Source organism: Urocampus carinirostris, chromosome 19 (assembly GCF_059441175.1).
Source record: "Urocampus carinirostris isolate Australia breed hairy pipefish chromosome 19, RoL_Ucar_1.0, whole genome shotgun sequence".
In the NCBI taxonomy this organism is placed as follows: Eukaryota; Metazoa; Chordata; class Actinopteri; order Syngnathiformes; family Syngnathidae; genus Urocampus; species Urocampus carinirostris.
In genome coordinates this window covers 10,342,159-10,355,289 of record NC_142367.1, presented here as the reverse complement: position 1 = coordinate 10,355,289, position 13,131 = coordinate 10,342,159, and the positions used below count along the sequence as shown (strand labels likewise).

The following is a 13,131-nucleotide window of genomic DNA, read 5'->3' as shown; positions in this document are numbered from 1 at the left end:
GTACGTGTCCCACCAAAGATCCACATTCACGCTGGACTGGATGATGAGGTTTTTATTACAGTTTCTGCGAATGGATAAGTCACAACATTAGCTTTTCTGCTGGCTTTGATCTCTTTGATCTCATTGCAGTTCTCTCTGGTAAGACTGCCAACAAAGCATATCAAAGAGCTTTCTTTTCACTTTACATAAAATACATTTTAGAATATCACAATACATTTTTACATCTTTACATTTTAACAAGATACTTTTAACAAGAGATCGTATAGTGGATTTTTTTTTACGTTTACAATGGATTCAAGTTATTTTTCTTTCGTCTGAATTTTAACCAATATCATCCTTTTTTAATGTATATGAGAAAATAGAAATAAAAACAATAATAAGTATAAAAACGGGTACAAGTTACCTGCAAATGGATAAGTCACAACATTAGCTTTTCTGCTGGCTTTGATCTCTTTGATCTCTACAAGGGGAATTCATAATTTAGTAGAACAGAAACAAAACGAAAATAAACCTAAACAGCTTGACAATATCAATCACATTACTGTGCATGTTGAGAGATTTGTCAGCTGGGGTCATAATGTTTAAAATTAACTTCTTTTGTGGAGCACCAAAAGATGTGTCTTACCATTGCAGATCTCTCTGGTAAGACTGCCAACAAACCCCTCCTCCCAGTCACATGTCAGAAGCCAAAACCAAACCCCACCCCATACCAGCAGATGGCACTGTTGGACTCATCATTGCAGGACATTTACCAAAAACTATACACATATTTCAGCAGGAATTTCAATAAAACAAAAGTTATTACTACCCCCTTTACATAGATAAACTCATTACTTATGTTACCAAAAATACACATTAGTTTAAATTCTATGATATATTCGATTAATTGAAGGAAATTCTAAAGGTAGATTATGTATTATTTGACCACTAGATGGCACTGTAATGTCTAATGCGACCGAAAACCAGTGCCAAATAAGCACAACGTAGCAGGAAGATGCCAGACAAAAATGGTGGCGACTAGTAAGTATTAATTCCACTATGCAAAGGAAATACAAATTGCTAGCCCTATATATATTTATGAAAATTAACAATTGGTGTAATAGTCCATTTATTTTTTATTACTCAAATCAATGATTTTTTTTTAACTAAATTAAGGTCATGTAATACTAGAAGGCACGAAATATTACACACAGTCCCTTGAAGGACGAAGAAAAACAAACAAAAAAAACCAAGTCATGTCAGTATAGAGCAGGGGTCAGCAACATGTGGCTCAGGAGCTACATCTTTAGCACACTTCTCCAAGAAAGGTTACAAATTGAAAAAGATGGGAGAGGGAAATAATTTTTGGTTTAATAATGTTTCTGTATGACACAAAGACAAACACTTGTAACATTTTTCAATGCTCCCAAAATATGTACAATAAATATTACATTTCAACGAATAACTAATAACTGTGTTATTTTATTCTTGTGTTTTCCACTAAATGAGCCTAGAGACATAAGCGGAGCATGATTCCTTCCTGAACCGATCTTGGAAGCACGCGCCTCTGATGGAAGAGCTATCGAGAACCAACATTTCCGACTCAGATTGTGTTTTTCTCTTCATTCTGATACAATATTGATGTGTATTTTATATATATTTAAAAATGAAACATTATTATACTGTTAATAAAGCTCATCATGTGTTATCATAATTATTGATCCCACTAACAATAACAATGTATTTAAGGTGGGTGAAGCCAAGGAAAGTCAATTCTTCTCAAATTGAATTAATGCGTGAATAAAGTTACTGTAAACATGAGCAGGTCATTTTATTTGAGCCACTACCGTCGTCCATTTAACTTGCTGTTATAAAAAAGTATTTTCCTCTGTACTTACCCACTACGGAGCGGCGTTGTAAATAAAATGAAAAAGGCACACAAAAATTATCCACAATGTCGCACTAAAAATCAATGTGTAGCGCATATCAAAAGAACTGTTTTTTTGTTGTTAGCATTGATAAATGAAAAATAAAGTCGCTATCTTTCTGCTAGCACATACTTTGTGCATACTTGACATCTTACTATCCACAATCCAAAATCTGTTTCGGTAGAAACTGACATGAATTCCGCCGTTCTGCCTCAACAATGCCTGCGCAGCAACTTGTTTACAAACAAGGAAAGGGGCCTATAGACCCTTTCATTTGTTTGTAAACATTATGTATCCGATGGGCGGGGCTTAGCCTGGAGGAAAATGAGTATTGCGCTGGTTAGAAGACAGAGGAAAAGAACGCTGTTGTAGCTGCTAGTTTTTGTCATGTCGTGCCAGAATCAGAGAAAAAGCGTTAGTGATCATAAATTGAAGTTTTACAGGATCCCAGAGGACTCTCCTGATCAAAAAAAAAAAAAAAAAAAGAGTTGTGCATTAGAGCAAAAAGATTGGTTTGAGGCACTCATCAAAAATGCTCATGTTTGCTCAACGATTGTTGGCAATGCATGCCTGTTTTTATTGTCAACCCATGCAGTGTTTACAAGACTATTGTCAGCATTTAGGTGTTAATAGTTAGCTAAAGCTGGGAAAATAACAAAATATTTTGCCGATATAATAAGTAATATGGACATCAATAGCAACAATCATAAATGTTTATTTCTCTTTCTTAATACTGGCTTAAACCTGAGCCTTTTTGATGAGTGCCTCGGTCCAATGTTTTTGCTTTAATGCACAACTATCTTCTTTTTTCTTTGATCAAGAGTGTCCCCTGGGATCCTGTAAAACTTCAATTAACGATCACTAATTCGATTCTGGCACACAAACACGCGGCATGACGAACATTAGCAGCTACAACATCGTTCTTTTCCACTGTCTTCTAACCAGCGCAAGTACTCTTTTGCCTCCAGGCTAAGCCCCGCCCACTGGATATGTCACAATGTTTACAAACAAATCAAAGGGTCAATTTACCCTTTGCACACACAGGACCTAACCATAGACGAAAAAAGAAATAGAGGACGAGGCCAGCAAACAGTGTATAACAAGAACAAAAATAGCTATACTATTCAACACCATTGGCAATGAACGCGCAAACTGCGCTATATGGAGAAAATTGAGGATAGCATTAGTATTGCTAACTACCGAACCATACAGTCTGACATATTCACACATCTAAACAAATTGTTCAGTCTGCCTGACTTCAGTTCAAACGGTCTGTACCACTAGATCAGGGGTGTCAAACTCATTTTAATTCACGTTAGAACAAACATTCTGTCTGGGGCCGGACTAGTAGATTAAAGAGAAAGAAAAAAAGAGAAAGAAATAAGAGAAAGAGGAGGGAAAAGGAGAGAGGGCGGGACAAAGAAAGAAAAAAAGAGAGAGAGGGAGAGCGTGAGAAACAAAAGATAAAAAGAAATGAGAGAGGGGGAAAAAGAAAGGGAGAGGAAGAAAGAAATCCAAAGAGAAATAGAAAGACAGAAGGAGAGAAAAAAAAAGAAAGCGCGAAGGGTATGAAGAGAGAAAGATAAAAGATAGAAAAGTAAAAAAGGAAGTTAGAGCAAAAGAGGTTAAAAGACACAGAGAGAGAAAGAGACAAAGAGCAACAAAGGAAGAGAAAGAGACACAACTAGTGAAAGAGACAGAGTGGGAGAAAAAGGGTGGAAAAGAGAGAGAGAGAGATACAAGTACAGTGTCTTTGTGAGAGGCACCTGGCTTTGGCAACATCAAGTTGACATATTTCAACCTGCAGCTTGTTTTTTTCTTGCGCTTCTCTGAGTGTTGTCTCACGGGTCGGATTCAATCCCTTAGCGGGCCTGATCTGGCCCACGGGCCGCCTGTTTGACACCTGCGAACTAGATCGTAAATGGAGTATTCCAATACACCAGTGTTGATCTAAAAGCTTATAAATTAATCACCATGGTAAAAAGTAGTGGTTAGATTCTTTTGTCATGGTATTTGTTTCAACTCAACTGCCGTGCGCTCAATTGCTCCTTGCCGTCCGTCATGGCTCTCATTCTGCCAGAGAAGGCAACCTGACTTCATGTGCAAAGGGTCAATTGGAAGACCTTGTTTTTTTTTGTATCATTTTATTCGACTAGCCACAGCAAGTAAAAAGTCAGATTAGAGTTGATTAGCATTAACAAAAGTGGCGGCAATTTTTTTTTTTTTAAAGTTACCGGTATTCATTTATTATACATTATTACTGTAATAAAACTATATTTTATTGAACGTCTATTATTTTTTCTTGCTTTTCCCTATTTTTTTAACATTCTTCATTTTCCTTTTTCTCTTACTTTTCCTTTTAACTTCATGGTTTACCTTTTTACATTATCTTCCTTTTTACAAGCTTTCCTTTCCCTTCATTCACACTCTTTTTAATTCTCCTTTATTTTCCTCTTCCTTTGCAATTATCTCATCTCATCTCATTAGCCGTACCGCTTATCCTCATTAGGGTCGCGGGGGGGCTGGAGCCCATCCCAGCCATCTCCGGGCAGTGGGCAGGGGACACCCTGAACTGGTTGCCAGCCAATCGCAGGGCACACAGGGACAGACAACTCATTCGCTCATTCACACCTAGGGACAATTTGGACCGGCCAATCCACCTGAAATGCATGTTTTTGGAACGTGGGAGGAAACCGGAGTGCCCGGAGGAAACCCACGCAAGCACGGGGAGAACATACAAACTCCGCACAGGAAGTCTGGAGCTGGATTTGAACCCACGACAGGTTCCCATGACATGAACTGTGCCGCACAAGCGCTAACCACTGCGCCGCCGTGCCGCATCCTTTGCAATTATTCTCCCCTTTATTTTCCTCTTCATTTTTTCTAGCTCTTTTTTTCAATTTTTTTTCTCACTTTCTTTTTACATGCTTTCTTCTATGTTCATGTACTATCCTTTTCTTTTATCCACGTCCTTCCTTTGTTTTTGTTCTCAGTCTTTTTCATTGTTTTCCCCCTTTCTTTTTTTACTTCTGCTGATCTCACTTCTACTTTTCCCTTGTTTTTTCTTGCTTTTCCTTTTTTTTAACACTTTTCCTTTTAACATCATGACTTTCCTTTTTACATTGTTTCTTTTTACAAGCTCTCCTTTCCCTTTATTTACACTCTTCCTTTTTCTGTATTCTCCTTTATTTTCCTCATTTTCTCTAGCCCGTCTTTTGAATTTTTTTTCTTGCTTTTTCTTTTACACACTCTTCTTTTGTACATGCTTTTCCTTTTCCTATGTTCATGCACTTTTTTTTCTTTTATCCACTTCCTTCCTTTTTTGTTATTCCTTTCTTTTTTCTTGCTACCATTTCTTTGCTCTACGTTTTTCTTTGCTCTGTCTTTTCCATTTTTGTTTTCTTTTTTCACAAAACATGCAAATTGCAGTTTCACAAGAAGAGCTTTATTTCATCCATCTTAAACCATCCATAGAGTCAGTTTATTTTTGATTTTTTTTTTTTGAGAACTTCCAGAGAGACTCATCATCCAAGGCACGCTTTAAAGGTGGGAGGGCACAGTAACAGGACTTTTGTTGACTTCCGAGCTCAGAAAAAGGAACATTCCTGAGAAGAGTTTATTTGGTTCGTGGTGAGAAACGGAAATCATCGGAGCCGAAATTAAAAGATCCCCTCGCGTGAGGTGGAAATTTGACGGTTGTAACCGTTTGAAAATTGCGAGCTTCCTCAGAGGCCTTTGTTGAAATAGACGCGCTGTACGCGGTCGCCGTATTGGGACGTGATGGACTCGCGCAGTTCCGGCTCCAGTTTGGACACAGCCATGGAACTGCAGAGAAATAGGAAATAAACTATTCGAATCAAACGAATTAAATCCAATTTGAAATTTAAAAAAAAGAAAAATCAAACCATCTTTGTGGGAAGATGGAGCAAGCCACCGGCACCATGAAGATCAAGCTGTTGGCAAAAAAGAGCAACAAATAAGAGTTGACCCCCACCTTGAGATCCTCATCCGGCAGAAGTACTTACAAGCAGCCCACCATCATTACTTGAATGGGCCCGTGGAGATACGTGATTCTCTGCAGAGAGAATCGCGTTCTGTCACTTTCAATGAAAGGAAAAAATTAAAGAGGAAAACAAACCTGCATGAATTTGTACTTCTCCAGCCGCTGCATGATAATGGGCAGGATGACTGCGGAGGAGAAAGAAAAAATAAATAAAAGGACAGAAAAAAGAAATATGAAAGAAAGGAGATAGAGAGATGGAAAGAGTGAAAGCAAGAAAGAAAGGAGAAAAGACTGAAAAGAAAAGAAAAAAGGAAAAGAGAAAAAACAAAACAGACAGGCAGAAAGAAGGATAAATAAAAGAGATTGAAAAACATGTAAATAAAGAAAAAAAAATAAAGAAAACGGGGAAATGAAAGCAAAAAAGGGGAAAAAAAATATGAAAGAAAGGAGATAGAGAGATGGAAAGAGTGAAAGCAAGAAAGGAGAAAAAAAACTGAAAATAAAAGAAAAAAACAAAACAGAGGGGCAAAAAGAAGCAAAAAATAAAAGAGATTGGAAACATAAGTAAATAAAGAAAAATAAATTAAGAGGGAAATAAAAGAAAAAGGGGAAAACAGTAATAAAAAGAACAGAAACAGGAGCAGATCAAGAAAAATGAAGGAAAGAAAGAACAAAAAAAGGAAGAATAGGAGCAAAAAAATAATTAAAAACTGACAGAACACAAGAAAGAACGAAAGAAGGAACAAAGAAATCAAAAACAAACAATAAAAGAAAGAAGCATTTTCATTTTTCCGGACTACGTACTCATCCCCGGGGCCGCCATGATGATCCGGGACACCACCACTTGCGTGATGCCTTTCACCGCTGCTTTCTGACACAAATCCACGTCATCGGGATTTACTAAGATGTTTATGTTTCAAAGAAGAACATTAAAAGAACTCACTTTCGAGTGTCCCAGTTTGTTGCCGTTTTCATCGGTGACAGCGATGCCGTTCAAGATTTCCCTGAAAATCAATTATAAAGGGACAGTGTGTACTGTTGAGCGCCTCCTAGTGGTAAAAAAAGTGGAATGGGTGGCATTGGAATTAAAAAAGAATGGAATTGAGCAGGTATTGAATCATTGCATTAATATTTTTGTGCTATGAAAAACAAGCACAAAACAAGACCAAAATATAGAATATAAACATGTTCCCTATTTACATTAGCTACACCCTTTCCCATTTTGATTTTTTTTTCTTCATTTATTTATTTTCCTTTTCCTCACTCTCTTTTTTACCTGTATATGCGCTTCCTTTTCAACATTCTCTTCCTTCTAACATGCTTTCCCTTTTCCTTTATTCAAACTCTTACGTTTTCACTTTATTTTTTCTTCCTTTTCCTCTTCATTTTTTCTTGCTTCTCCTTTTCTTTTTCTCACTCTTTTATTTTTTAACATTCTTCCTTTTTTCTAACTGTTACTTTTCCTTTTTATGTCTTACTTTGCCTTGTACATGTTCTTCCTTTTTCTTCATACACACTTCTTTTCTTTGTTCTCCCTCTTTACTTTCCTCTTTGCCATTGTTCTCACGTTTATTTACCTTTTCATTTTTTTAGCCCCTTTTGATTTGGCCTCACTCCTCTTTTTGATCTTTTCTCACTCTTACTTTTTTCGAACTCCTCCTTTTCATTTTTACATGCTTTTCTTTTTCATATGTTCATGCTCTTCCTTCTCTATTATGCACACACTTCTTTTTTCTTTGTTCTCCTGCTTTCATTTCCTCTTCCTATTTTCTCACTCTTCCTTTTCCTCTCTCGCTCTTTTTTTTTCTTGATACTTTTTTTGCTCAACCTTATCCTCTGTTCACACTCTTCCTTTTCTTTGGTTTTCACTCTGTATTTTTCTTGCTACCTTTTCCTTGCTCTAACTTTCCCCTTTTATTGCCCCTTTCCTTTTTTTATTTACATTTTCTCCCTTCAAACGTATGCAGGTTTGTTTCTCGTTTTATTATTTTTTCAATGTTCTAGTTGATTTTCCTGAAACAAAAAAAAACGTTTGCAAAAATGTGCACACCCTCCCAAAAAGCTTATGCGGAATCATTCCGGCTGGTCCGACTACTCACTGTTGCCTCATCATGGGAATGTTGACGCAGTTGGCGGCGGCCACGGCGGCAAAAGGCACCCATCGTGCCACCAGGGGGGGTGCTCTCTGCAGGAAGAACGCAGGATAGTTCACGCACACGACAGCTAAGCGGGCATCACTTGCAAGCGCACCTTGGTGTAGAGGTTGAGCCCGACTGCCGTGGCGAGAGCCGTGCTGGTGGCGGTCACGTAAGCCACACCGATCTGCCTGGTGGGGCGGTGGCACGCGGTTAGAATCCGAATTTGTGAAAAAGGGGGCGAGGTCTTACTTGGGGGTGATGGGTGAGGCGGCGTTGCGATTGGTGTAGTTGACCAGCGCGTTGAAGGACTGGTTGACCCACTGCCAAAAGACCACAGCGGGCACCGTTCTGGAAAGACCCAAGGCTCGTTTTAGCGGTGGCCATTTTGGCTGCGTGGATAAAACATCTAAAAAATATCATCTACCCTTGAAAAAAAAAAAAATCCTTCAGTGTTTAGCACATTCGCCTAACACGCGTAAGGTCCCCGGTTCGAGACCGGGTGGAAACATATGTTGGCCTGGAGATGGATGGGCGCCATCAGGCTGTACTTGCTCAAGACACACCACAGGAAGTGGTGCCCCTGCGACCCCAGATACAACCATATGCAATATTAGTAAAAACATGTTGTGATTTTGCAATAAAATTTGGCATCGATAACTGTATATATGTACTTGTGGTATCGGCATAAATATCTGATATTGAGCACTACACAGAAGTTACAAAATGGCAATATGCATTCAGGGTTCAGGGCTAACTACTCTACTGAGAGAGCACTGATTAAGGTAACCAATGATCTTCTACTGGCAATGGACTCCAGCACTTCATCACTCTTGCTAGAACGGTTGGAAAAATGGATTGGTCTCTCAAGAACCGTCCTCTTACGGTTCAGATCCTACCTCTCAGATAGGACGCACTGTGTTAAATATGATGAAATGACATCTGAGCCCTTTAGTGTTACCTGTGGTGTTCCGCAAGGTTCAATGCTTGGTCCCCTTCTTTCCAGCATTTACATGCTTCCATTAGGTGATATTATTCCCAAGTATGATATCAGTTTCGATTGCTATGCAGATGACACTTAACTAGATCTTTCAATGGAGGAATCTGCCACACTAAACTGTGGACTTGACTCTACAATTCCTTGAATTTGGAGTTCCTGAAACGGCCACTAGAGGGCATTTGATACTGGTATCGGCCACTGTTAAAGCCTACAAAGCTGGTAAAGACACAAATAACTGGTATCGGTACTAGCTTATCACAAATTATTATCATTTTGGTTGATTGGACTGTAAAATAATGTTTTTTTTAATTATATTTTAGAAATAAAATATTGGAGGGGCGGGGTAGGTAATTTCTTTAAAAAACAAAATATCATATTTATGATTATATCTGTGTACTTTTGGTTTAGTTTTTATTCTTATTAAGAGGGAAAATGTTTTGCTAATGCTAAGGTCAAAAGAGAGAATTTACAGGAAAAAACTTGTTCAAGACGTATTTACACAGAATCTCATGTAGCAAGCTTCAACTTGTTTAGCTACGGGTCCCGATAACTGATAATAGGGACTATAAATTTAAAAGGAGCCGAAAAAAAAGGAGAATAAATGAAGTTCATGACAATCGTCTCAAATTGAATTTTTCAATTCAGTTTTCATTTGAATCCGCTGTCTCTGCCCCCTTCTGCATCCACCCGCTACTCCACAAAACCATCTCAAGTCACCTGTAGAATTGCAGCATTCCTCCGGTGATGGCCATACCGCCGGGTACCTGGAAAGACATTCGACCGATGATGTTCATGCGGTCGCCCGAGTCTGGGTGGAAGGCGGAGTCATATAACTTCTTGGCGTAGTGGAGCTGCTCCTCGGTAGTGCCGGGTGGCACCGATCCAGCCCTGTGACGCAAAACCTTTATTACAAATAAAAACACGGGGGATGAAAAGTCAATTCCTCACCTACAGCTCTCCACCAGCGCTTTGGCCTCGTCCAGCCGCGAGTCGGGCAGCAGGGCCGTCCGGCAGTCGGTAATGTTAAAGAAGTGCTTGAGGCGGCCCATGAAAGTGGTCTGGTCCCATCGCGGGGCATCGATGTCGAAGGCGGGGCTCAGCGTCATGGCAACCGCTTCACGTTCGTCCTCCGGAAAGGGGAAACCTGAGGGGCGGAATGTATTTCCGTTTCTGACCGTAGAGGGCCTGGAGTCCATTCAGTTCGAATTCAAGATCAATCGGTTTTAAGTTGAAGGTGTGTCTTATCAACTGCTATTGTAACTCAGAGAGAAAATGAAGCAAACCAGTAAAAAAAAAGTTCAAATCCCAACTTTGCACGGTACATAAGAAATGTTTTCTTCACTATACTTTAATTTACATTTGCGGAAAAGCCATTTTTTGTATACTGGTATGACCTGAAGGATACTTCTCAAATCAGTTGACATCCTGGTTCGGCTCACCCCTGAAGAGTGGGATGACGCTTAAACCATTAAGATGATGAAGGTGCTGTATCAGGAGGCTTCTCCTACCAGTAAATGTTTATGTGAGAGAGCAAACCCCTACGCCAAAAAAATGCCTGCAGAGCGATCGGTGCTGCCAGGTTGTACTTGCCCAAGACACACCAGAGGAAGTGGTGCCCCTACGACTCTGATTATGTAGCGACCCTTAGTGGATTTAAAATACTTGACTTATTGAAACTAAATTTTATTTATTTAATGATAAGCAAAAACACATGTAACATCTCATACTACCTGAGGAGCTGACCCTTTGAGACTATTTGTGATTAAGGGCTATACAAATAAAAATGACTTGACTTGACACATTTGATGGCCATTTTTGTACTACGGAAACCCAAAGGGCCATTTTTTAAAGGTTATTTGTCCAGTGGATGCTTTAAGCACCCAAGGATCATTTGACGCAGCTGAGCCCCGAATGTGATGGTTGCCAAATCCAATCATTCTCTTCCACTTTGTTTTACCCATTGTTTCCTTCTTTAGCCATTCAAGGTAACCACTTGCCTGCAGACTATGGCTCGCTGCTAGCTGCTATTGTTAGCGGCTCCATGTAAAAATAAACCTCACTTTGTCCTTTAGTGTCACTCGCTTTTCACAGATGGTCATGCTGTATAGTACCTTCTACTGCTAGCTGCTAAAGTTAGCCACTTAATAAACGACCTTTTGTAATAAATTCCTACACACTGTCACTTTAAGTCATCTCTACTGGTAAACAGTTCAAACTTGGACTCAGAAATGCAGCAGAAGTCTTTCTAATAAATAACTTTTAGTTGTGAATGTGAATTACAAACTATCACTCTAATGAGAACTGAATCTTACTTTGGGTACTTACTTTTGGGTATTGTATTTTTATTTTTAGTTTTCAAAAAGATAGAAATGTGCACTTCACCACCGCTTGAGAGAAATATGTTTTTAAAAAATGCAAATAATTGACGGGGCACGAGTGAATGGTTCAACAAGCGATTACAAGTTACTAATCATTCACACAAGTTAAGTATGTTATTCAAAGATGTTGTGGAAAAAGCGGTAAAGATCTCGGTTTAGCTCCGGGTGAATGATTTGTCTAGTTTGTTGACTTGAATAAGTGTCAAAAGTCAAAACTTTCTCTAACCTTAAACTTTGAAGTGCTCTGCAGGAAATCCAGATGCATGAAAGTAGGTCACGGGAAAGACGTAAAAAAAGAAAAACAAATGGAATGGGTGTGCAAGGTCAGTTTTGCAGACTTTCCTGCATGTCCATTGTGCAAATCAACAAAAGCAACCGTCATTACGCAGACTGGAGTCATTTAATTACAGTTTTACTGACTAAATCTAGTTTACTAAATCGATAAAAACATGGAGCACCTCTGTGTGCAACAACAGCTTGTCAAACTGGATCCACAAGACTGGAGAACATCTGGGCTTCGTCCACCATGTCTACAAACGCTTCCAGCTTTAAACTAAATTTGATTGCATTAAAAAATCAACAACTAAAGGTGTGACTTAATTGCATTCGCAAGTTGGGTGTGGAAGTTTAGTGGGAAAAAAAACAAAATCGGCAGGACTGATGCAACTCGTGTCTCGTGTTACGATCGCCAGGAGGCCGAAGAAAAATCCCACATATAAATATTGTACTTTAGATTGCAGGTATATACGAAAATCTCACCTTTGGGCTGGCTGTCCGCCGTTCGTGCGTAAAAATGCTGCCAGGTAAATCAAGTAACGTAAAGTAATATTGCACGTGGCACGCTCTCCGCCAATGGCGTGGCGGGGTAGATCCCCTCGATGCGATGATCGCTGGGTCCTAAAGCCCCTAATAGATAGCTAACAATATTCATCTTACTAAACTGAAAATAATCTAAAAGACAGCTATTTATAGCTGAAAATATGTGAGTATTATACAATGAAAATTATTAATCCAAATACAATTGTGTGCTGAAAGTAGATAAATATGTATTATTTCTATAAAATTGGAGGGTTAGTAAATGCGACATGACGCGGTTCCAAGCTTAAAACAGACAGGCGTGTGATTGGCGGATGACCCGGAAGCGAACAAAAACGGCACGAAATTGCAAGTCAAGTAATACATCTAAATTTAATCGGTTGTTTTTGTATCCTAGATATATCAAAATTCTCTCTTTTTGATTACTATTTTACATTTTTCATATCCGAAAAAAGACATACAGTATATATTAACACGATAAGGTGTCAGAGCAGCTCCCTTTGAGACGCTCATCGCTGGGTCCTAAAGCCCAATCAAATCCATAGACTTTAGTTTACGACTATTTAAAATATCTGAAATCCAACTGTTTTAGGTAAATTTGCGTAATTATATCAGAATATTCTTATTTTATAAAATAATATTGTATAATACAAAAATAAATTCGTCATCTGTAGTGTGATTAGCGAAGGGATGGACGCCACCATGCTGTAATTAATTGCCTAGGACACAACACCCTCTTATTTATCTAAATATTTACACATATCATTGCATAAACCTATTCAATATTAAGCATTAATGTACCGACTGCACGTTTTGTAAATTAAAAAAAGAATACAGTAATTTAATACGACATGGGTAAAATTCTCCTCACTGCCACTGCCACTATGTTTGT

The 13,131-nt window shown here is 38.7% G+C and overlaps 1 protein-coding gene across 7 annotated transcripts; it reads right to left on the bottom strand.

Moving 5' to 3' along the window:
* Positions 1–5,330: 5,330 nt before the first annotated feature.
* On the bottom strand, positions 5,331–12,540 carry sfxn2 (sideroflexin 2). 7 transcript variants are annotated; one of them, XM_088323014.1, is made up of 13 exons: positions 12,183–12,540; positions 11,650–11,667; positions 9,994–10,172; positions 9,763–9,933; positions 8,298–8,396; positions 8,161–8,236; positions 8,010–8,095; positions 6,854–6,914; positions 6,715–6,781; positions 6,046–6,095; positions 5,933–5,982; positions 5,813–5,860; positions 5,331–5,732 (listed from the first exon to the last, which is right to left on the bottom strand). In XM_088323014.1, exons 3-13 carry the CDS (start codon positions 10,149–10,151, stop codon positions 5,633–5,635), a joined length of 966 nt encoding a protein of 321 aa, XP_088179140.1. In that variant the 5' UTR covers positions 10,152–10,172; positions 11,650–11,667; positions 12,183–12,540; the 3' UTR covers positions 5,331–5,632. The 7 variants fall into 7 exon arrangements, with proteins under 7 accessions (XP_088179140.1, XP_088179138.1, XP_088179136.1 ...); XM_088323012.1 differs by lacking the exon at positions 11,650–11,667 and having other exon boundaries at positions 5,331–5,512; positions 5,611–5,732; positions 9,994–10,188; positions 12,181–12,539; XM_088323010.1 differs by having other exon boundaries at positions 9,994–10,188; positions 11,648–11,667; positions 12,183–12,538.
* Positions 12,541–13,131: the final 591 nt, after the last annotated feature.